This window comes from Aquarana catesbeiana, linkage group LG04, assembly GCF_042186555.1.
Source record: "Aquarana catesbeiana isolate 2022-GZ linkage group LG04, ASM4218655v1, whole genome shotgun sequence".
NCBI classification, from domain to species: Eukaryota; Metazoa; Chordata; class Amphibia; order Anura; family Ranidae; genus Aquarana; species Aquarana catesbeiana.
The window spans coordinates 691480356-691505855 of NC_133327.1; the positions used below are offsets into that span (position 1 = coordinate 691480356).

General features: G+C 47.0%; 1 protein-coding gene across 1 annotated transcript in view; it reads right to left on the reverse strand.

The window, feature by feature from the left end:
• Positions 1-25500, reverse strand: part of PLB1 (phospholipase B1) — a 166038-nt gene that overhangs the window by 31066 nt on the left and 109472 nt on the right. The window contains exons 34-43 of the mRNA XM_073628788.1: positions 24493-24601; positions 20625-20676; positions 14658-14738; positions 12703-12768; positions 10492-10592; positions 8020-8101; positions 6586-6690; positions 6395-6490; positions 3987-4058; positions 2070-2144 (exon numbers count right to left, since the gene is read on the reverse strand). Coding sequence (XP_073484889.1) covers positions 2070-2144; positions 3987-4058; positions 6395-6490; positions 6586-6690; positions 8020-8101; positions 10492-10592; positions 12703-12768; positions 14658-14738; positions 20625-20676; positions 24493-24601 — 839 coding nt within the window. The remainder of the gene's footprint in view (positions 1-2069; positions 2145-3986; positions 4059-6394; positions 6491-6585; positions 6691-8019; positions 8102-10491; positions 10593-12702; positions 12769-14657; positions 14739-20624; positions 20677-24492; positions 24602-25500) is intronic.

Sequence of the window (25500 nt, forward strand, 5' to 3'; positions counted from 1 at the left end):
TATGTACAGAGTGCAGAGGTCAGGGGTGCGCTATGTACAGAGTGCAGAGTTCAGTTGTGCACTATGTACAGAGTGCAGAGTTCAGGGGTGCGTTATGTACAGAGTGCAGAGTTCAGGGGTGCGCTGTGTACAGAGTGCAGAGTTCAGAGGTGCGCTATGTACAGAGTGCAGAGTTCAGGGGTGCGCTATGTACAGAGTGCAGAGTTCAGGTGTGCGCGATGTACAGAGTGCAGAGTTCAGGGGTGCGCGATGTACAGAGTGCAGAGTTCAGGGGTGCGCTATGTACAGAGTGCAGAATTCAGGGGTGCGCTATGTACAGAGTGCAGAGTTCAGAGGTGCGCTATGTACAGAGTGCAGAGTTCAGAGGTGCGCTATGTACGGAGTTCAGAGGTGCGCTATGTACAGAGTGCAGAGTTCAGAGGTGCGCTATGTACAGAGTGCAGAGTTCAGAGGTGCGTTATGTACAGAGTGCAGAGTTCAGGGGTGCGCTATGTACAGAATGCAGAATTCAGGGGTGCGCTATGTACAGAGTGCAGAGTTCAGAGGTGCGCTATGTACAGAGTTCAGAGGTGCGCTATGTACAGAGTGCAGAGTTCAGAGGTGCGTTATGTACAGAGTGCAGAGTTCAGGGGTGCGCTATGTACAGAGTGCAGAGTTCAGGGGTGCGCTATGTACAGAGTGCAGAGTTCAGGGGTGCGCTATGTACAGAGTACAGAGTTCAGGGGTGCACCCATAGATGGTTCGAATCTTAGCCGGTCCCTGCTAAACCAGGCAAGATTGTAATAATCTATGGCTGGCTTAACTGACATCAACAGTGACACTAATATAATGAAAAGCTAATGGAGAGGAGTGCAGAGTATATGGCAGTGGGTAGTATGTACAGGAGAAGAGTACATGGCAGTGGGTAGTATGTACAGGAGAAGAGTACATGGCAGTGGGTAGTATGTACAGGAGAAGAGTGTGGAGTATATGGTGGTGGGTAGTATGTGCAGGATGGTGTCAGTAGGGCAGTGGATGGTGTCATTTTCATAATTAGATCTTTTTACATTTTGTACAATTTTATTTATTTTTAATAATTTTTTTCACAGTGCTTCGTTTGGGGGTGGGAGGCTGTTGACGGTTTTGGATGGACGGTGTCAGTAGAGCCGTGGACAGTGTCAGTAGTTTTTTATTATGTTTTTTATTTATACATTTTTACAAATCTATTTATTTAATGTTTTTTCAATGTAATGTTTTTTTTTTTTTTAACTTTTTTTCACAATTCTTTTTTGGGGGGAGGAGGTTGGCAGTGGATCGTATCAGTAGGGCACTGGATGATGTCAGTAGAGAGGTGGACCGTGTCAGTAGTTTTTTATTTTTATTCTTTTTTACAATTTTATTTTTTACAGCTTATTTTTTTTATTCTTTTTACAATTTATATCTTTTCACAATCTTTTTTTTTTTTTTTTGGGGGGGGGGGGTTTGGTGAGATATCAGGGATCTAAACAGACCCCTGACATTTCCCCTTTGAGACAGGGAAAGGGACTGAGGGCACAGATTCCCCAGTCCCTTTCTCAGCAGCCTCAGCTGCACTGAAGATGAATGGACAGGAGACAGAGGCTCCTCTCTATTCATAAACTGAAGCATCGTAAACACAGATTATGATGCTCAGTTATGAATGGACAGTCAGTGATCACTAACTCTGTGCATTCAGAAAAGGAAGGAGCCGGTAAATTACATATTTACCGGCTCACTGACTGTCCATTCATAACTGAACATCATAATCTGTGTTTACGATGCTTCAGTTTATGAATAGAGAGGAGCCTCTGTATCCTGTCCATTCATCTTCAGTGCAGCTGAGGCTTCTGAGAAGGGGACTGGGGAATCTGTGCCCTCAGTCCCTTTCCCTGTCTCAAAGGGAAGATGTCAGGGGTCTGTTTAGATCCCTGATATCTCACCAAAGCCCCCCCCCCCCCAAAAAAAAAAAAATTGTAAAAAAATATAAATTGTAAAAATAATTAAAAAAATAAGCTGTAAAAAATAAGAAAGAACACCCCGCCCCCTTATAATCAGAACATTATAATCCATACCGTGATTGGTGCTGGAGTTGTCACGGGGGGATAATTGTAGTTGCTGTTCTTATAGGTCCTCAGGAATGGCTGAGCCTGGAATAGAATAGAAATACATTTTTAGAAAGGAGACTGAAAATAGTTACTTTGTTTCATCTTCATTGCCGGTATCCCGGCCTTCACCACATTTAAGCTGCAACAATATTTTGGGGGTCTGGATATACGGGGTGGGGGAAGGAGTGCCCAGGAACTGGTACATAGGAAGTGCAGATCTGACAGCCAGGCAGCAGTCATTATAAGGTGGGGTCTTGAAACTTTTTATACAAAGGGCCAGTTTACTGTCCTTTAGGGGGGGCTTTAGGGGGGCTGGACTGTGGCCAATGGGAGAAGAAAATATCCTGGCATCAGTGGAGATAAACACTGCCCCACCCTTGGTAGAAGGGGGAGGAATAGTGCCCCATCATTGGTATCAGTGGGAGGAATAGTGCCCCATCATTGGTATCAGTGGGAGGAATAGTGCCCCATCATTGGTATCAGTGGGAGGAATAGTGTCCCATCATTGGTGTCAGTGGGAGGAATAGGGTCCCATCATTGGTGTCAGTGGGGGGAATAGTGTCCCATCATTGGAGTCAGTGGAAGGAATAGTGTCCCATCATTGGTGTCAGTGGGAGGAATAGTGTCCCATCATTGGTGTCAGTGGGAGGAATAGTGTCCCATCATTGGTATCAGTGGGATGAATAGTGCCCCATCATTGGTATCAGTGGGATGAATAGTGCCCCATCATTGGAGTCAGTGGAAGGAATAGTGTCCCATCATTGGTGTCAGTGGGAGGAATAGTGTCCCATCATTGGTGTCAGTGGGAGGAATAGTGTCCCATCATTGGTATCAGTGGGATGAATAGTGCCCCATCATTGGTATCAGTGGGATGAATAGTGCCCCATCATTGGAGTCAGTGGAAGGAATAGTGTCCCATCATTGGTGTCAGTGGGAGGAATAGTGCCCCATCATTGGTGTCAGTGGGAGGAATAGTGCCCCATCATTGGTGTCAGTGGAAGGAATAGTGTCCCATCATTGGTATCAGTGGGATGAATAGTGCCCCATCATTGGTGTCAGTGAGCGGAATAGTGTCCCATCATTTGTGTCAGTGGGAGGAAAAGTGCCCCGTTGTAGGTGTCAGTGGGAGGAATAGTGCCCCATCATTGGTATCAGTGGGAGGAATAGTGCCCCATCATTTGTGTCAATGGGAGGAATAGTGACCCATCACTGGTGTCAGTGGGAGGAATAGTGCCCCATCATTGGTGTCAGTGGGAGGAATAGTGCCCCGTTGTAGGTGTCAGTGGGAGGAATAGTGCCCCATCATTGGTGTCAGTGGGAGGAATAGTGCCCCATCATTGGTATCAGTGGGAGTAAACAGTGCCCCATATTTGATATAAGGGGGAGGAATAGTGCTCCATTGTTGATGTCAGTAACAAGAATTATGTCCCATTGTTGGTGTCAACAGTGCCCCAAGGGCCAGATAAAGGCAAGCAAAGGGCCACATTTGACCCCCGGGGCCGCAGATTAGAGATCACTGCATTATAGAATGGCGGCAGTGCCGGATTAAACTCTGTGGAGACCCCTAAGCAGCCTACACCTTGGGGCCCCCCCCTTGCAGGTTTCTGGAGGTTTCTCGTGTGCGTGCTCTGGTGGTATAACATTGTGTAAGGGGGACTGGTCTTGTCTCCTCCCCTCCTGTAGTGGGTGGAGCCTGCTGGGCTCCTCCCACAACTCTGCTCTCTGCACAGGCTCTGTACAGCCCAGTGATGAGGTCACTGCTACCTTCACAAGGTAATATCTGGGTTTGCAATGTGGCATGGTGCACACAGAGTGGATTTATGTCCTTTGCGGCTATGGAGGATCAGATTTACATGCCTGGAGTTCAGCTTTTGGTTTTCTTACCTCAGTTGGGCACTTCAGTGAAAGGCTGGCTGCCAAGTCCAGAGTGTCCGCTTTCTGCCCGACGGGTTCAAGCTGAATAATAAAAAATATATATGAAAAGACCCCATATTTGATGAATGAGGAGATATGGAATAAAGCCAGGTATACCATGGAATGGAATGAGAGAAGGATCATAATATACCGTCACACGTTATAAACTCCTCCTGTGCTAATAATAGAGGATGGGAAAGTTCTGGCTTCTCAGTGAGTTTTCGTATATTATCGTTCGGAGAATGTACGTCTTCATGTGATGTGAGAAGGTCAGTCCCGGGACACAATGAGGGTGATTTACTAAAGGTAAGTAGACCATCCACTCTCCAAGTGCAGCTGCACTCATTTTCCCCGGAGCTCAGTGAAGGTGGTAAAGCTTCACTTTGTAAAGAATAACCAATCAGGTGTCGGGTTTGGGCTGAAGACCGCGCTGCACTGACTGGATAGGTCACTAGTGGTAGGTGGGTGGCTCTGTGGACAGGGAGGAAGGAATCACTTCCAGTGTGTTGAGCCCAACGTTGGACAGTGGTGGACCCACTTGGGGGCTTGGGCTGCTACCTCTCTGGTATGACCATGTGGTTGTTTCAGAGAGAAGACCTGGGTAAGGAGGAAGGAGGACCCAGTGTCTAAAAAGTGCAACTCTTGATGTAGGGTTCATTTATTGAAAATGCAAACATGTACATCAAGCCAACGTGTTTCAGAGGAATGGACTCCCCCTTTCTTCAGAGCTGTTAGTGTGTACTTACGAGCGGGGGTGGTTCCCTGAGCAATTTCTAAATTTCGAACTCTAGATTGACAGAAGGCCAACTGGTTGTTTCTGCAGCAGCTCTTGTTACCTTCTGCATCATCACCAGTCGCCATTCTGTCAATCTGAAGTTCAGAAATCGCTCTGGGAACCACCCCCACCCATAAGTACGCACTAACAGCCCTGAAGAATGGAGAGTCCATTTCCCCAAAATGCGTTGGCTCGATGTACACTTTCAATAAATGTTTTGTGAGCCCTACATCAAGGGTTGCATTTTCTGGACACCCGGAGCTCCATCCTCACCCAGGTCTTCTCGCTGAAATGACCACATGGTCATACCAGAGAGGTAGCAGCCCAAGCCCCCAAGTGGGTCCACCACCACTGTCCAACGTTGGGCTCAACCCACTGGAAGTGACTCTTTTCTCACCGCCCATGGAGCCACCTACCTACGACTAGTGATTCATCCAGTCAGTCCATCGCAGTCTCCAGGCCAAACCTGGCATCTGATTGGGTATTTTTTACAAAGAAAAGTTTCACTGCATTCACTAAGTTCTGGGGCAAATGAGAGCACTTGTAGAGTGCACAGTCTATATGCCTTTAGTAAATCCAACCCACTGCCTTCCAGCTCCTAAGTCAACATAATAGTTTAATACCATAAAAGCTACATGAAGAAAAATTTAGAGCTGCACTGGTACGGACAGTGAATTATTGAGAATGGCCCAGGTATGGATACAGCTAAGCTACAGCATAAGCATACGCATGAATGTGCTGTGGGGGTGTGGGGTTATACTAAAAAGTCCATAGGTCCAAAGATATTTGTGGCAACTCCTCAATAAGACTGAAGTAATCTCTGCAATATATAAAAGGAAACAGCAGAGGGCGCCAACTAAGTGCAGTATATAGGAAAATGTTTTTTTTTTAATAAAGTATTTTCCTATATACTGCACTTAGTTGGTGCCCTCTGCTGTTTGCTTTACTAGAATGAGCAATACAGAACTCTCCGTGCAGGTATGGGACACATTTAGGTTTGCAAAATTGAGCAGTTGGATATGCTGATGGTGACTAGGTGAGATACTTAATAGAAGTTTGAACCACACGAACCATATAAGGTGGTCAATGACACCACTGGGTCCTCCCTTTGACATGTTCTGTATATAAAGGTTTGGACTGGCTGAAGTTGAGCAGGTTAGATGGTTAGTGGAACCATATCGTGTGGTCACATGACACCAGGTGACCGGGCCATCCTTTTTGGCATATTCTGTATATACAGGTTTCGGCTGGCTGATGGTGACCGGGTGAGGTGGTTAGTGTACCGCACCATCTCCCCTGTTTCCAGACATCCAGCCCACAGCTTGTATTTACAGAATGTGTCAATGGGATGACCTGGTCACCTGGGGTCATGTGACCACATTATATGTTTCATTCCATGCTCTGTCATATGCAGATAAGTTGTGGCTACATTGTATGCTTACATTGTCTAGACACTCGGGAGAGGCATATAAGGCCATACATAACTTGAGGACAGCATGTGGCTCACAAGCCACTGGGTTTAGTCTGGGCTAAAGAACATTTAACATTTGTGCATTTGCCACTCCCTTCCATTGGCTCCCACAGCCCAGAATTTATACATTACCATGTTGTTCCAGAGCATCCTGGCCAGCTGGGAGTGAGACTTCTGACTGAGGTGGAAACAGTCTGGAGCAAGGTACGAGACATCTGGTGTCCCATCCTAGATAGAGAAAACAAACACACCGATCAACAACAGCACTGTTATATAATAGGCCATGGAGCAGAATCTTGTGTGAATTTTTTTTAAACAATTACCGTCTGATATGGAATCTTGGTATTACGGAAAAATGGCTGCAGAACCACCGTGAAGTTATCCCTTGTGTCGTATCTTCCAGAATTGACCAGTTGCTGCAGACTGGACTGTTATAGGAAAAGAAACATAAGAACTTGTTATTATTTCTAGTCCATGTGTGCCAGTTCTGGGCATAGGAAGGGTGGGGACTGGCAGAATTCAGTATTTGCATACCAGCCCTTGTATTTTGCACCATATGGCTAAAAGCGTGTGGACACCTGACTATCTATATAGAGTTGTCCCTCCTTTGTGGCTTTCACTTCCTCCATTCTTGAGGGAAGGATTTCCACAAGATTTAGGAGGGTGTCTGTGTGAATTTGTTCCCATTTGTGAGGTCAGGTATGTTGGAGGATGAGAAGACCTGGCTTGCATGTCAGGTCCCACATTGGATGCCATAAATTTGATGTTTCAATTCATCCCAAAGGTGTTCAGTAGGATTGAGGTCAGGACTCTGTGCAGGATGAGTTCCCCAACACCAAACTGGTCACACCATGTCTTTATGGAGCTGGCTCCACTCTTCCAGGAAGGCTTCCCACAAACTTTTTAACTGTATCTGTTGGGATTTGTGCCCATTCAGCCAAAAGAGCATTGGGGAGGTCAGGTATCAATGTTCAGTAGGGTTGAGGTCAGGGCTCTTGAATTCCTCCACTCTTCTGGAAAAGGCTAAGATTTTGGAGGGTGACTGTGGGAATTTGGACACATTTGTGAGGTCAGGGCCCCAAGTTGGGTAACAAAAAAAGACCTAGCTTGTGAGTCAGGTCTCACATTGGGCACCAAAAAAAAGACCTGGCTTGTGTGTCAGGCCCCACGTTGGGCACCAGCAAAAAGATCTGGATTGTGTGTCAGGCCCCACGTTGGGCATCAACAAAAAGACCTCACTTGTGTGTCAAGCCCCACATTTGGCACCAAAAAAAGACCTGGCTTGTGTGTCAGGCCTCACATTGGGCACCAAAAAAAAAGACCTGGCTTGTGCGTCAGGCCTCAATTTGGACACCAACAAAAAGACCTCACTTGTGTGTCAGGTCCCACGTTGGCCATCAAAAAATAGACCTGGCTTTCGTGTCAGGCCCCTCATGGGGCCCCAAAAAAAAGACCTGGTTTGCAGTCAGACATTCCAGTTCCTACCCAAGGTGTTCAGTAGGGTTGAGGTCAGGGCTCTTGAATTCCTCCACTCTTCTGGAAAGGCTTTCTACAAGATTTTGCACTGTGTCTGTGGTAATTTGCACGTATTTGTGCGTTTGGGTTCTGATGGTGGATGAGAAGATCTGGCTTATGAAGGTGCTCAGTAGGGTTGAGCTCATGTAAAAATTATGAGAAATGCCACCAATAAACCAGTTGCAGTTAATTTTGCTGTTCTGTGTAATATCGGGGGTAAAGGATATAATGCAGTACTGCACCTGATAAACAAGGTTGGCGTCCTTTACCATCTGCGTCTCATAGGAATCCATAGGATAGCTCAGAACACATGGGCACAGCAGCCTGTACAGGTGAAATGATACAATCATGACACAATAACATATATACAGAGATAAAGTGAATGCCTATACATCCAACAATAATGATCTATTGGCCCCTCAGACCACACCCCCAGCTTTCCTGGCTCTCTGAGCTCTCTTGGCTTTCTCAGGCATACTCCCTGTTTTAGTTGCAGCCTCCTGTTGCCTGTGCTCACTCCCTGGTCGCTCAGTAGGGGATCCCCTGGCACCCTGGGCACCTCCATACTCCCTGGCTTCTCAGTAGGGGATCTCCTGGCACCCTGGGCACCTTCATGCTCCCTGGCTTTGCAGTAGGGGATCTCCTGGCAGCCAGGTTCCTCCATGCTCCCTAGCCCCTCAGTAGGGGATCTCTGGCAACCGGGCACCTCCATACTCCCTGGCCTCTCAGTAGGGGATCTCCTGGCACCCCGGGCACCTCCATGCTCCCTGGCCTCTCAGTAGGGGATCTCCTGGCAGCCAGGTTCCTCCATGCTCCCTAGCCCCTCAGTAGGGGACCTCTGGCAACCGGGCACCTCCATACTCCCTGGCCTCTCAGTAGGGAATCTAATGGCACCTTGAGCGCCTCCATGCTCCCTGGCCTCTCATTAGGGGATCTCCTGGCACCCGGGCTCCTCCATGCTCCCTGGTCTCTCAGTAGGGGATTTCCTGGCACCCGGGCTCCTCCATACTCCCTGGCCTCTCAGTAGGGGATCCTCTGGCACCTGGGCTCCTCAATACTCCCTGGCCTCTCAGTAGGGGATCCTTTGGCACCTGGGCTCCTCCATGCTCCCTGGCCTCTCAGTAGGGGATCCTCTGGCACCTGGGCTCCTCCATGCTCCCTGGCCTCTCAGTAGGGGATCTACTGGCACCCGGGCGCCTCCACACTCCCTGGCCTCTCAGTAGGGAATCTAATGGCACCTGGGCGCCTCCATGCTCCCTGGCCTCTCAGTAAGGGATCTCCTGGCACCTGGGCACCTCCATACTCCCTGGTCTCTCAGTAGAGGATCTCCTGGCACCCCGGGCGCCTCCATGCTCCCTGGCCTCTCAGTAGAGGATCTCCTGGCACCCCGGGCGCCTCCATGCTCCCTGGCCTCTCAGTAGGGGATCTCCTGGCAGCCAGGTTCCTCCATGCTCCCTAGCCCCTCAGTAGGGGATCTCTGGCAACCGGGCACCTCCATACTCCCTGGCCTCTCAGTAGGGAATCTAATGGCACCTCGAGCGCCTCCATGCTCCCTGGCCTCTCAGTAGGGGATCTCCTGGCACCCGGGCTCCTCCATGCTCCCTGGCCTCTCAGTAGGGGATTTCCTGGCACCCGGGCTCCTCCATACTCCCTGGCCCCTCAGTAGGGGATCCTCTGGCACCTGGGCACCTCCATACTCCCTAGCCTCTCAGTAGGGAATCTAATGGCACCTCGAGCGCCTCCATGCTCCCTGACCTCTCAGTAGGGGATCTCCTGGCACCCGGGCTCCTCCATGCTCCCTGGCCTCTCAGTAGGGGATTTCCTGGCACCCGGACTCCTCCATACTCCCTGGCCTCTCAGTAGGGGATCCTCTGGCACCTGGGCTCCTCCATACTCCCTGGCCTCTCAGTAGGGGATCCTCTGGCACCTGGGCTCCTCCATGCTCCCTGGCCTCTCAGTAGGGGATCCTCTGGCACCTGGGCTCCTCCATGCTCCCTGGCCTCTCAGTAGGGGATCTACTGGCACCCGGGCGCCTCCACACTCCCTGGCCTCTCAGTAGGGAATCTAATGGCACCTGGGCGCCTCCATGCTCCCTGGCCTCTCAGTAAGGGATCTCCTGGCACCTGGGCACCTCCATACTCCCTGGCCTCTCAGTAGAGGATCTGCTGGCACCCTGGGTGCCTCCATGCTCCCTGGCCTCTCAGTAGAGGATCTCCTGGCACCCCGGGCGCCTCCATGCTCCCTGGCCTCTCAGTAAGGGATCTCCTGGCACCTGGGCACCTCCATAATCCCTGGCCTCTCAGTAGAGGATCTCCTGGCACCCTGGGCGCCTCCATGCTCCCTGGCCTCTCAGTAGAGGATCTCCTGGCACCCCGGGTGCCTCCATGCTCCCTGGCCTCTCAGTAGGGGATCTCCTGGCACCTCAGGCTCTCTTACTCCTCTGAGACCTGAAGACTTCCTCAGTCCCTTGGACTTTTTGCTCCAATTTCGGATGACTAGCTATCTCACTAAGAAACTGGCCATGTGACTGGCACTAAAACATGTGAAAATGGTATTTTATTATCATCGGTCGAGATTTCTTTTATGTAACTTATTACATGTTAGTGTTCTGCTCTTTGTAAGTTCTCATTTGCAACTTCCTCTCTTTGATCCTCATGGCCAAAAGGAGCGGCAAATCTAGATGAGTATGTGCAGAGTGCTATAATACTGCTTACTTTGCAAGGAAAGTGGGACATTCCACACGATTGTCCAACACACCATCTCTCAGCGGGAAGATGTCCATAACCTCCACCAGATTGACAAATGCCCGCGGGACCTGGAAGAGTGAGAGTGAGAGAGAGAAAGGAGACAAAAAGAGGGGGGGCAAGAGAGAGAGATAGGAGAGATAGGAGAGGAGAGAGAGGGGGGGGGAGAAGAGAGAGAGAGGAAGGGGGGAGAGGAGAAGAGAGAGAGGATAAAAAGCGAAAGTGGGGAGGAGAGAGAGAGGGAATAGAGAGAGGAGGGGGGGGGGGAGGAGGGGAGATGAGAGAGAAAGGAGGGGAGGGAAAAGAGACCAGAGAGAGAGTGTGGCGAGAGGGGAGGAGATAGATGAAAAGAGATAGAGAGAGGAGGGAGAGGAGGGGGGATAGAGGAATAGACAGAGAGAGAGAGGATGGGGGAGGAGAAAGGGAGAAGAGAGAGAGAAGAGAGGATAAAAAGGGAAAGGGGGAGGAGAGAGAGAGAGAGAGAGGGGAAGGGTGGAGGAGAGAGAGAGAATTAAATAGAGGGGGAGGGGAAGAGAGGAGAGAGGGGGGAGAGACAGAGGAAGGAGGAGGAGATAGAGGAAGAGAGAGAGGGGGGAGGGCGAGAGAGGGGGAGGGGGAGAGGAGGGGGGGGAGAGGGAGAGAGAGAGGGGGGAAGGAGAGAGAGGGGGAGGGAGAGGGAGAGAGAGAGGGGGGGAGAGGGAGAGAGAGGGGGGAGGGAGAGGGAGGGGGGAGGGAGAGGGAGAGAGAGAGGGGGAGAGAGAGGGGGAGGGAGAGGGAGAGAGAGAGGGGGGGAGAGAGGGGGGGAAGAGGGAGAGAGAGGGGGGAGGGAGAGGGAGAGAGAAAGGGGGGAGGGAGAGGGAGAGAGAGAGGGGGGGAAAGGGAGAGAGAGAGGGGGGGAGAGAGAGGGGGAGGGAGAGGGAGAGAGAGAGGGGGGGAGAGAGAGGGGGGGAGAGGGAGAGAGAGAGGGGGGGAGAGAGAGGGGGGAGAGGGAGAGAGAGGGGGGAGGAGAGGGAGAGAGAAAGGGGGGAGGGAGAGGAGAGAGAGAGGGGGGGGAAAGGGAGAGAGAGAGGGGGGGAGAGAGGGGAAGGCGAGAGAGGGGGGAGGGGGAGGGAGAGAGAGAGGGGGGAAGGGTGGAGGAGAGAGAGAGAGAGAGAGAGAGAGAGAGAGAGAGAGAGAGAATTAAAGAGGGGAGGTCAAGAGAGGAGAGAAGGGGGGAGGAGATAGAGGAAAAGAGAGAGAGAGAGAGAGAGAGAGGGGGGGGTGAGAGACGGGAAGGGGGAGAGAGAGAGAGAATGAAAGAGAGGGGAGGGAAAGAGAGGAGAGAAGGGAGGAGAGACAGAGGAAGGGGAGGAGATAGAGGGAGAGAGAGAGAGAGAGGGGAGAGAGAGAGAGAGAGAGGGGAGGGCAAGAGAGGGGGAGAGAGAGGGGGAAGGTGAGAGGGGGGACGGAGAGAAGGAGGGGGGAGGGGGAAGGGAAGGCGAGAGGGGGGGGAGAGAGAGAGAGAGAGGGGGAGAGAGAGGGGGAAGGGAGAGGGAGAGAGAGAGGGGGGAGAGAGATAGAGAGAGGAGAAGGTGAGAGAGGGGGGGAGGGAGAGGGAGAGAGAGAGAGAGAGAGGGGGGGAGAGGGGGAAGGCGAGAGGGGGGGAGGGAGAGGGAGAGGGGGGGAGAGGAAGGGGGGAGGAGATCGAAGAAGATGAAAGAGTGGGAGGGGGAGAGAGAGACAGAATGAATAGGTCTCATTCACAATAGATAGAGCACATGGTATAGGGATTGCTGTGCATTCATTTTGTTTACAGTCATAAAATGATTTGTAGAATCACTGATGGATCTCTATAAACATAATCAGATACCATTTCATCCTTTGAATCGGCATGTATGTTTGTTCTGTGCATATTGGGCAAAAAAAGTGATCTTTAGGCTATTTTCTCTTCTGAACAAATGTCCTTTATTATGGGCAGTAGTAATATATCTCAATATGTCCTCTAGATGGAGCTGAGGAGCAGAGGAAACACATACTTCTTTGTAACAAGAGATACAATGTAACAATTCTAGAGAACTAGCAAACACATGTAACCAAAGGGTTAATGGATTAATGCACAGATCAGCTGAATGTACCACTGCGTATTTTTGAGCCATTTGTCCACCCCCACTATGAATAAAGCTTCAGAAATGTTGAACCAACCTCCGCATGCAGCAGGTCCAAGGCCTCTCTGATGCGACTGATGTAATTCGTAGCTGAGAAGTAATTCTAAAAAAAAAGTTAAAAAAGTAAATGTGATTGTATTTACAGCAACATTCAATACCGTTTAATGGAAAGGATTTTCTGTGTGTGTGTGTGTGTTGGGGGGGGGTCATGTGGACAATTTAGATGCAAATAATGTTTCTAGAGCAGATCAGTAATGGGCGTGTGTAATATTCAGAATCTTCACCCATGTATCTTAATATTAATACATGGATTGTTTTTTTTATTATGTATTTTTGTATTCTCTCCCTGTCAGGGCCGTGTCGGGCTGCGTGTCGGGCTGCGTGTCGGGCTGCGTGTCGGGCAGAGTGTCGAGCAGAGTGTCGGGCAGAGTGTCGAGCAGAGTGTCGGGCAGAGTGTCGAGCAGAGTGTCGGGCAGAGTGTCGAGCAGAGTGTCGGGCAGAGTGTCGAGCTGAGTGTCGAGCGGAGTGTCGAGCGGAGTGTCGGGCGGAGTGTCGGGCGGAGTGTCGGGCGGAGTGTCGGGCGGAGTGTCGAGCGGAGTGTCGGGCGAAGTGTCGGGCGGAGTGTCGAGCAGAATGACGGGCAGAATGTCGGGCGGAGTGTCGGGCGGAGTGTCGGGCGGAGTGTCGAGCGGAGTGTCGGGCGGAGTGTCGAGCGGAGTGTCGGGCGGAGTGTCGAGCGGAGTGTCGGGCGGAGTGTCGAGCGGAGTGTCGGGCGGAGTGTCGGGCGGAGTGTCGAGCAGAATGACGGGCAGAATGTCGGGCAGAGTGTCGGGCGGAGTGTCGGGCAGAGTGTCGAGCAGAATGACGGGCAGAGTGTCGGGCAAAGTGTCGAGCAGAGTGTTGGGCTGAGTGTCGAGCAGAGTGTCGGGCGGAGTGTCGAGCAGAGTGTCAGGCGGAGTGTCGGGCGGAGTGTCGAGCAGAATGACGGGCAGAGTGTCGGGCTGAGTGTCGGGCTGAGTGTCGGGCGGAGTGTCGGGCGGAGAGTCGGACTGAGTGTTGGGCTGAGTGTCGGGCGGAGTGTCGAGCAGAATGTCAGGCAGAGTGTCGGGCAGAGTGTCGGGCTGAGTGTCGAGTGGAGTGTCGGGCGGAGAGTCGGGCGGAGAGTCGGACTGAGTGTTGGGCTGAGTGCCGGGCTGAGTGTGTTTTTTACACATTATGATTTCTTATACCAGTGAATTTGATTGGTATAAGTAACCATTTTTACTGAATGAAACTGATTCATTCAGTGTCTTTTGTTGTGATTAGCTGTGATTGGCCTGTCTGTACCATGCGATCACTGTGACCAATCACAGCTAGCCATGTAATTGTATAAAATGAATGGCATGAAAGGATGCCATCCATTGTTTACAACTGTCATGTGTTCTGCTGTGATAGGTCACAGTGATCACATGGTACTGGCAGCGGGCTAGTATAGTGGTCAGTCATCAGCCGCTGACAGATCTTGCTGCTGCGCGGCCCAGCGTTCTCGGAGAACGTCATATGACGTCCACTTCATGGTTTCTGGCACCAAGGCCCTGAGGGTTCCAATTACGCCTCTGGCCATTGCAAATTATTTCCTGTAGTGTGTTTAAATATTTATTTCTTTTGATCATCAGCTCCATCTAGTGGTCATAATGCAGTATTCTCTAGACTGAGGCATTTCAGCAAAAGACAGCATTATGGCTACTAGATGGAGCTGATGATCATAGAAAATAAACATATTACACACATTACGGGGAACGTGCTTGACGGCTGTGCGAATGCTGGGACAATTACACAGCAAATGTTTTTTTTTTTTTATAAAGTATCTTCTGAAAAGAAAGATCACCTGTTAAAAATATTTGTCTTATAATTACATTGTAAGCATGGCTGTCTAAATGTAACGAATAATGTCACAAGCAGCTGGAATGAAAGGTTACACTCCGATATTTATATATATATATATAGACTTACACTGTCCGTACAAGCGGCACAGAGGTCATTGGCACCAATAAACACGGTGATGATCTTCCAGTCTGTAGCCATAACAATTCTCTACAAAAGAAAAAAAAATGTCAGAAACGTGAGAAGGAGAAAGTAAAATAAATGGGAGGGGCTTTAAATAAGAACTGCGGCAAGATAAATATTATCATTCAATTGAACAAATAGATATGTGCACTGCTGAAAAATTTGTTCATTTTCGTTTCATTAGATTTTTTCTTTTTCCGTTTTTCGGGCCATTCGTTATGATTAGGGATGAGCTGAATACCCCCTGGTTCGATTCGCAGCAGAACATACCGAACAGGCAAAAAATTTGTTCGAACACGCAAACACCGTTAAAGTCTATAGGACATGACCATGAATAATCAAAAGTGCTAATTTTAAAGGTTAATATGCAAGGTATTGTCATAAAAAGGGTTTGGGGACCCGAGTCCTGCCCCAGGGGACATGGATCAATGCAAAAAAAAGTTTTAAAAACGGCTGTTTTTTCGGGAGCAGTGATTTTAATGATGCTTAAAGTGAAACAATAAAAGTGAAATAGTCCTTTAAATTTCGTACCTGGGGGGTGTCTATAGTATGCCTGTAAAGTAGCGCTTGTTTCCCGTGTTTAGAACAGTCCCTACACAAAATGACATTTCTAAAGGAAAAAAAGTCATTTAAAAGTACTCGCGGCTATTAATGAATTGTCGGTCCCGGCAATACACATAAAAGTCATTGAAAAAAACAGCATGGGATTCCCCCACAGTCCATTACCAGGCCCTTTGGGTCTGGTATGAATATTAAGGGGAACCCCGAACCAAAATTAAGAAAAAAAAATTGTGTGGGGCCTGGTATGGAATTTGGGGGGCCCCCACGCATTTTTTAAAAAAATGTTGGTTCGGGGTTTTCCTTAATATTCATACCAGAACCAAAGGGCTTGGTAATGGACTGTGGGGGAATCCCATGCCATTTTTTTCAATGACTTTTATGTGTATTGCAGAGACCCGACAATTCATTAATAGCCGCGAGTACTTTTAAAGCTATATGAATTGTCGGTCCCGGCAATACACATAAAAGTCATTAAAGAAAGCGGCATGGGATTCCCCCACAGTCCATTACCAGGCCCTTTGAGTCCGGTATGAATATTAAGGGGAACCCCGAACCAAAATTTTAAAAAATGCGTAATGCGTGGGGGTCCCCCCAAATTCCATACCAGGCCCTTCAGGTCTGGTATAGATATTAAGGGGAACCCAGCACCAAAATTTAAAAAAAATGGCGTGGGGGTCCCCCTCAAAATCCATACCAGACCCTTCAGGTCTGGTATGGATTTTAAGGAGAACCCCGCGCCAATATTTTTTAAAAAATGGCGTTGGGGTCCCCCTAAAAATCCATACCAGACCCTTATCCGAGCACGCAACCTGGCAGGCCGCAGGAAAAGAGGGGGGGCGAGAGAGCGGCCCCCCTCCTGAACTGTACCAGGCCACATGGCCTCCACATAGGGAGGTTGTCCTCATGTTGATGGGGACAAGGGCCTCATCCCCACAACCCTTGCCCAGTGGTTGTGGGGGTCTGCGGGATCTGGAAGCCCCTTTAACAAGGGGACCCCCAGATCCCGCCCCACCCCTGTGTGATTTGGTAATGGGGTACAAATGTACCCCTACCATTTCACAAAAAAAGTGTCAAAAATGTTAAAAAAGACAATAGCCGGTTTTTGACAATTCCTTTATTAATATCTTCTTCTTTCCCCGCTTCTTCTTACATCTTCTTCTGGTCTTCCTTCGGTTTTCTTCTTCTTCCTCCATCTTGTTCTTCTCCCGCTTCTTCCTCTATCTTCCTCTGCTTCTTCCTCCGGTCTTCTCCACTGGCATCTTCCTCCAGTCTTCTCGTCTGGCATCTTCCTCTGGCTTCTTCCCCGCTTCGACCTCCGGACGATCTGCCTCAATCGGAGTCTCCCGCTGTGTGACGCTTCTGTTCTTGTGACAGCTCTTATATAAATGAAGGTGGGGCCACCTGGTGACCCCGCCCCCTCTGACGCATGGGGACATCCCTATGGCTTTCTCCGTGGTGTCAGAGGGGGGCGGGGTCACCCGTTTAAGTAATTTCGAATTTGCCGCGAACACCCCAAATTGTTCGCTATTCGGCGAACAGCCAATGTTCGAGTCGAATTCATGTTCGACCCGAACAGAAAGCCCATCCCTAGTTATGATCGCAATTCCTAAATTAAAAAAAAAACAAAACGTAAATTCTAAAAAAATCTGAAATTCTAAAAAATCGTAAATTCGTCAATTTGAAAAAAATCGTAAATTCGAAAATAATCGGAAATTCGAAAAACATTGGAAATTGGTAATAGCTAAGTTATTATTAGTTACTTATTATTTCAGATTTTCGAATTTCCGATTTTTTTCAGAATTTCCGGGTTTTTTTTGGAATTTCCTATTTTTTTCCGAATTTACGATTTTTTTGAATTTACAAATTTTTTTGAATTCACGAATTTTAGAATAATCTAATTTATGAATATTCAGAAAAATTTGTTAATTGGGTTTTCGTTAATTCGGATATTTCCAAATTAACGAATTTGTCTAAATTCATTAAAAAATTAATTCAGAACTAAACGAAATTGCACATGTCTAGTAAGAAGAAAACAAACTTTTAACAAAATATTCCCCTTCAATCCTAATATTTTCCTGATAGTCTATTTTAGATGTCTTCAATCTAAAGGCCGACATCATTTAATCCACTTCCTGTGAGCCCAGGTTGTCCTGGACCTGCCCCCAGCCTGTGACTGGACAGCAAAAAAAACAGCATAGTGATAATAAGCTTATCCCTCTGTCACTCTCCTCTCTCTTACTATCTCCTTGTGCTGCTTCTTCCTCTTACACTTCAGGTCTGCTGTACGGGGGACTGTGAGAGGCTGATACCAGGTCACATTCAGGGACTTGCACTGCTTGTATTTAAAGAACACACATAATGATGTATTGATGTTAAAGAGCCACACTAATTTATGTCTTTAATATTTGCCCCGAGTTCAGCTTTAAAGCCGCTCTGACACATAAAAAAAAAAAAAAAAAGGAAACATTTCTCCCTGTAGAATAAAATGATTAATACGTTCCCCAATGAACACACTATAATAACAAATGGGCTAGACAGCGCTTGCAAAAGAAATCACTTCTACTGCAACTGTGATGGAAAACAAATACTATTGTGATTGATCTCAATGAATTGATAAAGTGCCAAAGAATTCCTCATCGTTGAATCCAAAGTGAAATTCCATTCATAAAACTGTGCAAAGGTGAGCTGTGCCTGAATCACCAAAATAGTGCCCTCTGGTGCTGTTATGCCACTGTGAGCTCTAATGAAGATCCGCACTCACCAGATGGTTTTGACCCCTTTGTTATATAACAAAAAAAATCAATCTCACTTAGTGGTCACCCAGGGACCAGAAGGTATTTCCCAGCTGTTGCCTGGTATCTCGTACTCGTAGTATTTTATTTATTTATTTTATTTATTTCAGGTACTTATATAGCGCCGTCAATTTACGCAGCGCTTTACATATACATTGTACATTCACATCAGTCCCTACCCTCAAGGAGCTTACAATCTAAGGTCCCTAACTCACATTCATACATACTAGGGACAATTTAGACAGGATCCAATTAACCTACCAGCATGTCTTTGGAGTGTGGGAGGAAACCGGAGTACCCGGAGGAAACCCACGCAGGCACAGGGAGAACATGCAAACTCCAGGCAGGTAGTGTCGTGGTTGGGATTCGAACCAGCGACCCTTCTTACTGCTAGGCGAGAGTGCTACCACTACACCACTGTGCCGCCCATTAGTGTAATCCAATGGCTCCAGTAGCAAAACAACCAATCGATTAAAAAGAGAGAGAAGGAGGACCCCTTATAGCGTAAAAATGTATCGTATTTATTGTTAAAATAGTTCGCTATACATGCAAACACTGTAAAAAAACTCCAAACATATATACCCACATTGTCCGATCATGCAGGAAGCCGACAGCCATCCGCGTGCCTTCCACCTAGACTGGAAGTTAAGCACTGGGAGATCCGCTTGGCAGGTTTCGCCATCACGTGACGTCTTGAGAAGCAGCTTCTCAGGACGTCACATGATGACAAACGCCTGACACCTGCACAATAGATACTCCTGACCCCTGCACTCTGTACAATACATATTCCTGACCCCTGCACTCTGTACAATACATATTCCTGACACCTGCACTCTATGCAATATATACTCCTGACACCTGCACTTTGTATGCTACATACTCCTGACACCTGCACTTTGTACGCTACATACTCCTGACACCTGTACTCTGTACAATACATACTTCTGACACCTACACTCTGTACAATACATACTCTGAGTCCTGACACCTGTACTATGTACGTTACATACTCCTGACACCTGCACTCTGTACAAAACATACTCCTGACACCTGCACTCTGTACAATAGATACTCCTGACACCTGCACTCTGTACAATACATACTCCTGACACCTGCACTCTGTATGTTACATACTCCTGACACCTGCACTCTGTATGTTACATACTCCTGACACCTGCACTCAGTATATAGGCTTAATTTTTAAGCCCCTCCCACTGTTAGCAGAATTTTGCCACATAAACAATTCACCACAACGTGCTTGTTGTACTGCTTCATTATTGTCCTCTGGATGTTCAAGGGGGCCATGTCAGGTAGGTTGTACAGGGCCCCATGATTTCTCAGGCGGCCCTGCCTGTGCCTCCAATCTTCTGTCTCCTGAAGAATTATCCTGGCCGAAGAATGGTCACACATTTCACCGGCCTTGCGCTTTGATTCCACCCAATGGACATTGCTACAGCACACAGCAGTGACATACGGGCCAGCAGGTAGAATCTTAACCACAGCAGGGGACCAGGCATCAACAGACGTAAAGGGTTCCTCAGCCCTCCAAGTTCTCCAACTTCAAAAACCAACCCCCCCCCCCACCACCACCACCCAACAGTCATGAAAATATGAAATTTTGAGCTGAATCTTCCACTGGGCACACTTGTTGAATTTTTCTTTCTTTTGAGAGAGAGAAGAAGTCTCCCCAAAGGGACTCCAACAGTTTTAGCTTTAGCGCCACAAACCAGATGATGACATGCCTCACCACAGCACGTTGTATATACTCTTCTGGGAAATATACTCCGCTTGGTAGTTATTACCAGCAGATTACTATCTCATCCTAAGATCTAGTGTTCCGGGCTCTGTGCATGTGGGGGGTTTTGTGCACGCGCCCCGCCAGTGCATGTTTCGGTCACCTCAGCTCCCGGTGCGGACTATCAATATGGCCTTGGCTCTATCATCATTACACCTCCTCTGCAATGATTTTATATATGTTTGAGCACTGTGCCCCTGATGAGTGATTTACACGAAACGCGTCGGTCATTTTGTTACGCAGACAGATGCTCACATCTCACTATCAACTCAGAACATCTTTCTTCAATCAATTATGGGTTTACACATTTTTACGATTTCTGTCTCATGCTGCTTTTTATTGTGTATATATATCTATTTATCAGTGTATGTATCCATTGATCGCTTGTGCCCATCATGTGGCCTCCAGTTTGACATATTGATGTATTCTTGATGCTTTTTGCATGCGCCCTTACTTATGTGCGTAGGTATATTGAATGACATTTACTACAATGTTCTTCTTTTACATGTGGTCTATATTTGTGATATGGCTTGATACAGGTTTCATGATCAATAAACAACATTTTTTATTTACCTCCTGATGTCCGTGGGCCTCATTTAAAGTCCCAAACCCCCTTCCTTTTCTCAAAGGGACTCCAACAGCTTTAGAACAAACTGACGGCTGTTGACCCTTCCCTACGCTATCCGAAAGTTTTAAAAAAGTTTTGGTTTTAGATACACTCTTAAACTAATAAATAAAAATGACCTACAGCGGTCAATGGGTTACCTTGTCACTTTTCATCTGGTCTATCAGAGCTCTGGCTTGTGTGGGCATATCACTGGAAAATACAATAAAAAGGCAGTGAGATAATAGGAACATTATACATTTTACTAAATTCATCTTTGCAGTGAAGAAAAATACATACATTTTTGTGTTCCATTCTAAAAAAGAAGAACCCCGCCTAAAACTAAAGCCCACACTAGTATCCCGCCATCGGAAGCATTCCAAATTGTTTAAAGTAGTAATAAAACCCCAATAGTACATAACCTTTCCCTGCAGTCTTCACCATGGAATGTGTAGATGTTGATTGTCCAAGAACAGGATAGGAGGTGTGAAAGTTGTGCTGCCATCCTGTCCTAGGTGCACAACACCATTGTTGGTGTCAGGAAGCCTGCATAGGTGTTAGCTCTTCGATTTACATGGCTGAAGGTGTAAATTGTTACTAAAACTGGAGTTGAGATGTTAAAATTGAATTATATGTGGATGGATGATGTTGAAGGCCCAATGTTCAATGATGGTTGTTCCAGTTGAACATAGAAGGCCCATCTCATACATCTTGTGAACCAGTTGTCTTCTCCAGCCAAACTGTGATCTCACTGTCCTCCAAAGAATGTCCCTTTTCCTTAAAGTGGAAGTTTGGGCTTAAATCTGCTCCCATACCCCTTCTGACTCCTATTTTAACTATTCTGTATAAGAAAGATGCCTATACTTACCTATTCTCGGGGCTCTCCGATCTGGTCATGTGATCTCCCCAGCAGCTGGCTTTCCTAGGAATGGAGAGAGCAGCAACAATGGCTGCAATGCCTGGGCAAAGACGTCACACATAGACTTACTATGGGGCATTCATTGTCCACTGTCCCTCCTCTCCCCTGAAGCCGACACTGGGAGATGATCACATGACTGGCCCAAAGCACACTGAGAATAGGTAAGTACAGACATCTTTCCTCTATAGCAGGGGTATTGAATTAAAATTCACGGAAGTCTGATTGCTAACATTCTTTTTCCAGCAGAGGTCCAAATTGCATGTTTGTGCAGCTACTCTGACCTTCACACCCCAGTCACCCCCCCAAAGCTCTTCCCCCAACTTCACACCACAGTGCGCCCCTGCAACTCTGCCTCCCACTTTACACCACAGCCCCCCCTTGCAGCTCTGCCCCCCCACTTTACATCACAGCCCCCCCCCACAGCTCTGCCCCCTCACTCTCCTACCTTTGCAAAGGTATACAGCAAAGCAGAGAGCCGGAAGCAGGACAGCCTTGGACAGAGGGCAGAAGCAGGAGCTGCTGCCCGATTGAACTTGCATACTAGCAACCAATCATCAGCTTGATAATTTAACTTCGGCAGCTCCCACTCTCCGTCCAGAACTGTTCTGCCTCCAGCTCTACTCTCTGCTGTGATAATGACAGTGGCGGAGGCTGGGGGAAGAACTGGCTGCTAAATGGTGGGACCGTATGGGACAGTGACCAGGTCCGGATCCAGATCACGTTCCGCCATTTAGTGATGCCTGGTATATAGGTTAGTTAAAATAGGAGTTAGAATGGGGGTGGGAGCAGATTTAGGTTTAGCCCAGACTTCCGCTTTAAGGTGAAGGAAGAGTCCTGACCTGTAGAATGTGTCCTCTTATGTTGGGCCATTAATTTGTTGAGTGGTTGCCTCATCTCCCCAGTGCACAGATATTGGCATTCCTCACTACACTGTACTTCATATACCAAGTCACTTCCCTTGTGTTTGGGTGTTGGGTCTTTTGGATGTCCAAACTTTTGTCCCAGTGTATTGCTGGGCTTGAAGGACACAGGGATGAGATGTTTTGTTCCAGCTCCTTCTGAGTTTTTCTTACACTTCGGCTACATATGGGATGACTATATCACTCCGTGTGTTCTGCTTCTTCTCTCTGTTCAATGGTCCAGAGGTTTTGCTTCAACTTGAGAATGTTTTAATGAAAACCCAGTCTGGGTAGCCACAAAGTTTCAAAACCCTCATGAGATCCTTGTCTTTAAACTCTGTGTTTGTTGTACCATCTTAACCTGATGAATGACAATCGCCCCCAGTTTGTCATCCACTGGGTGGAGAGAGTCAAAAAGCAGACACTGGTCTGTATGGGTGGGTTTCCTGTAGACCTCAATGTCCAAGTCACTCCTCGTTGACATGTCCAAAAAGGGTGGTTTGTTATTCTGTGGCTCTTCCCGTGCAAAGTTGACACATTTGTCCACTGAGTTTATGTGTTCACTAAAATACTGCATTTCCGATCTTCTAATCTTGACCCATATCTCATCCACATACATGAACCAATCATTTGCTGTGTTTCCCCTGAAATAATTCAAGGCAGTCAACACAAGTTCAACACAAGTACAAGGATCATTTCTGTCTGCAGAAGTTATCCTTGTACTTGTGTTCTTGGAAATTAATATCTACACATCCCATGGTGACTGGATTAAGGTGTTTTGAGGTATGAATATAAATGCTTTGCTATCTGCCTGACCCACAGTGAAAGTGGAGAAATGGCTTGGTAAGCTACAAAAAAAAGTGTGACTTTTTTTAGATAGGGAGTTTTTTTACTCATGCAGGAGATGTGGAGGATGCCCGAATAGTAGGGTGAACAAAAGGAGAAGAGATACATTTATCTCTGAGACCACTAAGGAAGAATTTAAGATCAATGAGTTTATTTCCTGTAATTCTACCCATGTCGTATATGTTCTGCAATGCCCGTGTGGCCATCAATATGTGGGTCTCACAAAACAACCATTAAAGAAACGCATTGCAGAACATGTTCAAAATATTGAAAACAGGATAGCGTTAGTTAACATTTCATAGAGGTTCATAATAAACATGCTTTTGGTCTCCAATTTTGGGGGGGTTGCTTGAGTTGTTTTCCTCCTGGAGGGGTTCTAATAAGGTTAGGGATCTCTCCAGAAGGGGAACCAAATGGATCTACGCCTTTAGATGTTTGAGTCCCTCGGGATCAAATATTAAGATAGACATCAGTGATTATTTGTTATTCAATGATTGAGGTAGTAAAAAATGGTCCCAAGTAAAATTATGTTTTAAAACAAATTAAATAGTATGAGGTAATTGTTGACTTTATTGAAAAAAAAAATTGAATTGATTGTAAACAACTTTGTTTACTATTTTTGTTTAATATTTTGTATGCAATAGGATTGATATTTATTATATTGCATTGATTTTGTGTTTATATTTGTGTGCTTACACTGTTGCTTCATGGGAGACAGGGCAGCTAATGTGGTGTAATTTATGTCCATCTGGTATCAAATGGTTCTTTAGTTGGGTTAATGTATGTGCACGTACTGTGGATTCCTGGTACTGTGATTTGCTGTTGGCTGCTGCGCCCCCCATTGCCTTGTTTATTTTATATTTGAATTACGGTAATGAAGGAGTTAAGATGGTTGCGGAAATATAAACATAAGCTGGAGGTATATGCCTAGGATTTTGAAGATTTGGAAACGCATATATCTGGAATATGTGAATTTATAATGGATGCTTGAATCATTTTTACATATTTTCACGCAGTGGACACTGGGTGTTATATATTAATTGAATTTTTTAATATTGTCGTTTTTTGTTAATATTGATTTATCACAGCACTGCATTTTGGAAGGACACTGTGTTTGCACATCATATTTTTGTATTTTATTTGAGGTCCTACTAGATATTTCTCATCATGCATCCTCAGAACCCCAAACCCTTAGTTGGTCCAGAGGAAGGACTAATAAAGTCCAATTTACTTCAACAGGAAAAGTGATCCTTCCTGAATTTCTAAGACAATACACATAAAGCTGTTCTCTTTTACGGGTGCATCTAAAAAGCTGAGAAGAATGAACCTTTCCTTTACATCAGTTTTTTTTAAATAAAGTCTTACAAGGATTTGGCCCCAGGAACAGCTTCATTGAGGAAAGAAAGGGGATCCGTGTTCTTGCCGGTATCTGTAGAGTATCCCGTGACAAATGGATTGAACTCAAGAAGAATATCTGTAAAAATAAGAACATTCTGTAATGGAGATTTCCGGAATGGCGGACCATCCCTGCCATTATCGGTGAGGCTCTGACAGAAGTGCGCTGTACATACGTTTAATACACTTGCAATAAGCACCTCTAGTATGACAATAATAGAATTCAATTACCAAGAACCCTTTTACGTTTCCCTTATAAAGTATTTTTCTCCATCCACTTAGGTTCACTGTCTATGGGAAGTTACATCTGTCATCGGGGATGGGGTGGGGTTACTTTAATGGGGAATCAATAATAAATTCCATAACGTGCCATGTAAAAGGGAATGTAACAAATACAAATGTAACATTTGCCAAATTATGAATATAGAACATACAAGAAACATTGTAGGCAATTGTGTGCTTCCAGCCTTGTGGTAACAGTTTAGTGAAGACTCTTTTTTTGTTCCACCATGACTGTGCCCCCCCCTGTGTACAAAGCCAGCTTCATAAAGACATGGTTTGACCAGTTTGATGTGGAGGAACCCGAGTGTCCTCCACAGAGCCCTGACCTCAACCATACTGAACACCTTCGTGAGCCAGATCTTCTCATCCAACATGAGTACCTGACCTCACAAATGTATACAAATTCCCACAGACACCTTCCAAAATCCTGTGGAAAGCCTTTCTAGAAGAGTGGAGGAATTCAAGATCCCTGACCTCAACCCTACTGAGCACCTTTGGGTTGAACATCAATACCTGACCTCCCCAATGCTCTTTTGGCTGAATGGGCAAAAATCCCAACAGATCCACTCCAAAAGTTTGTGGGAATCCTTCCCAGTAGAGAGGAGCCAGCTCCATAAAGACATGGTGTGACTAGTTTGGTGTGGAGGAACTCGAGTGTCCTGCACGGAGCCCTGACCTCATCCTTACTGATCACCT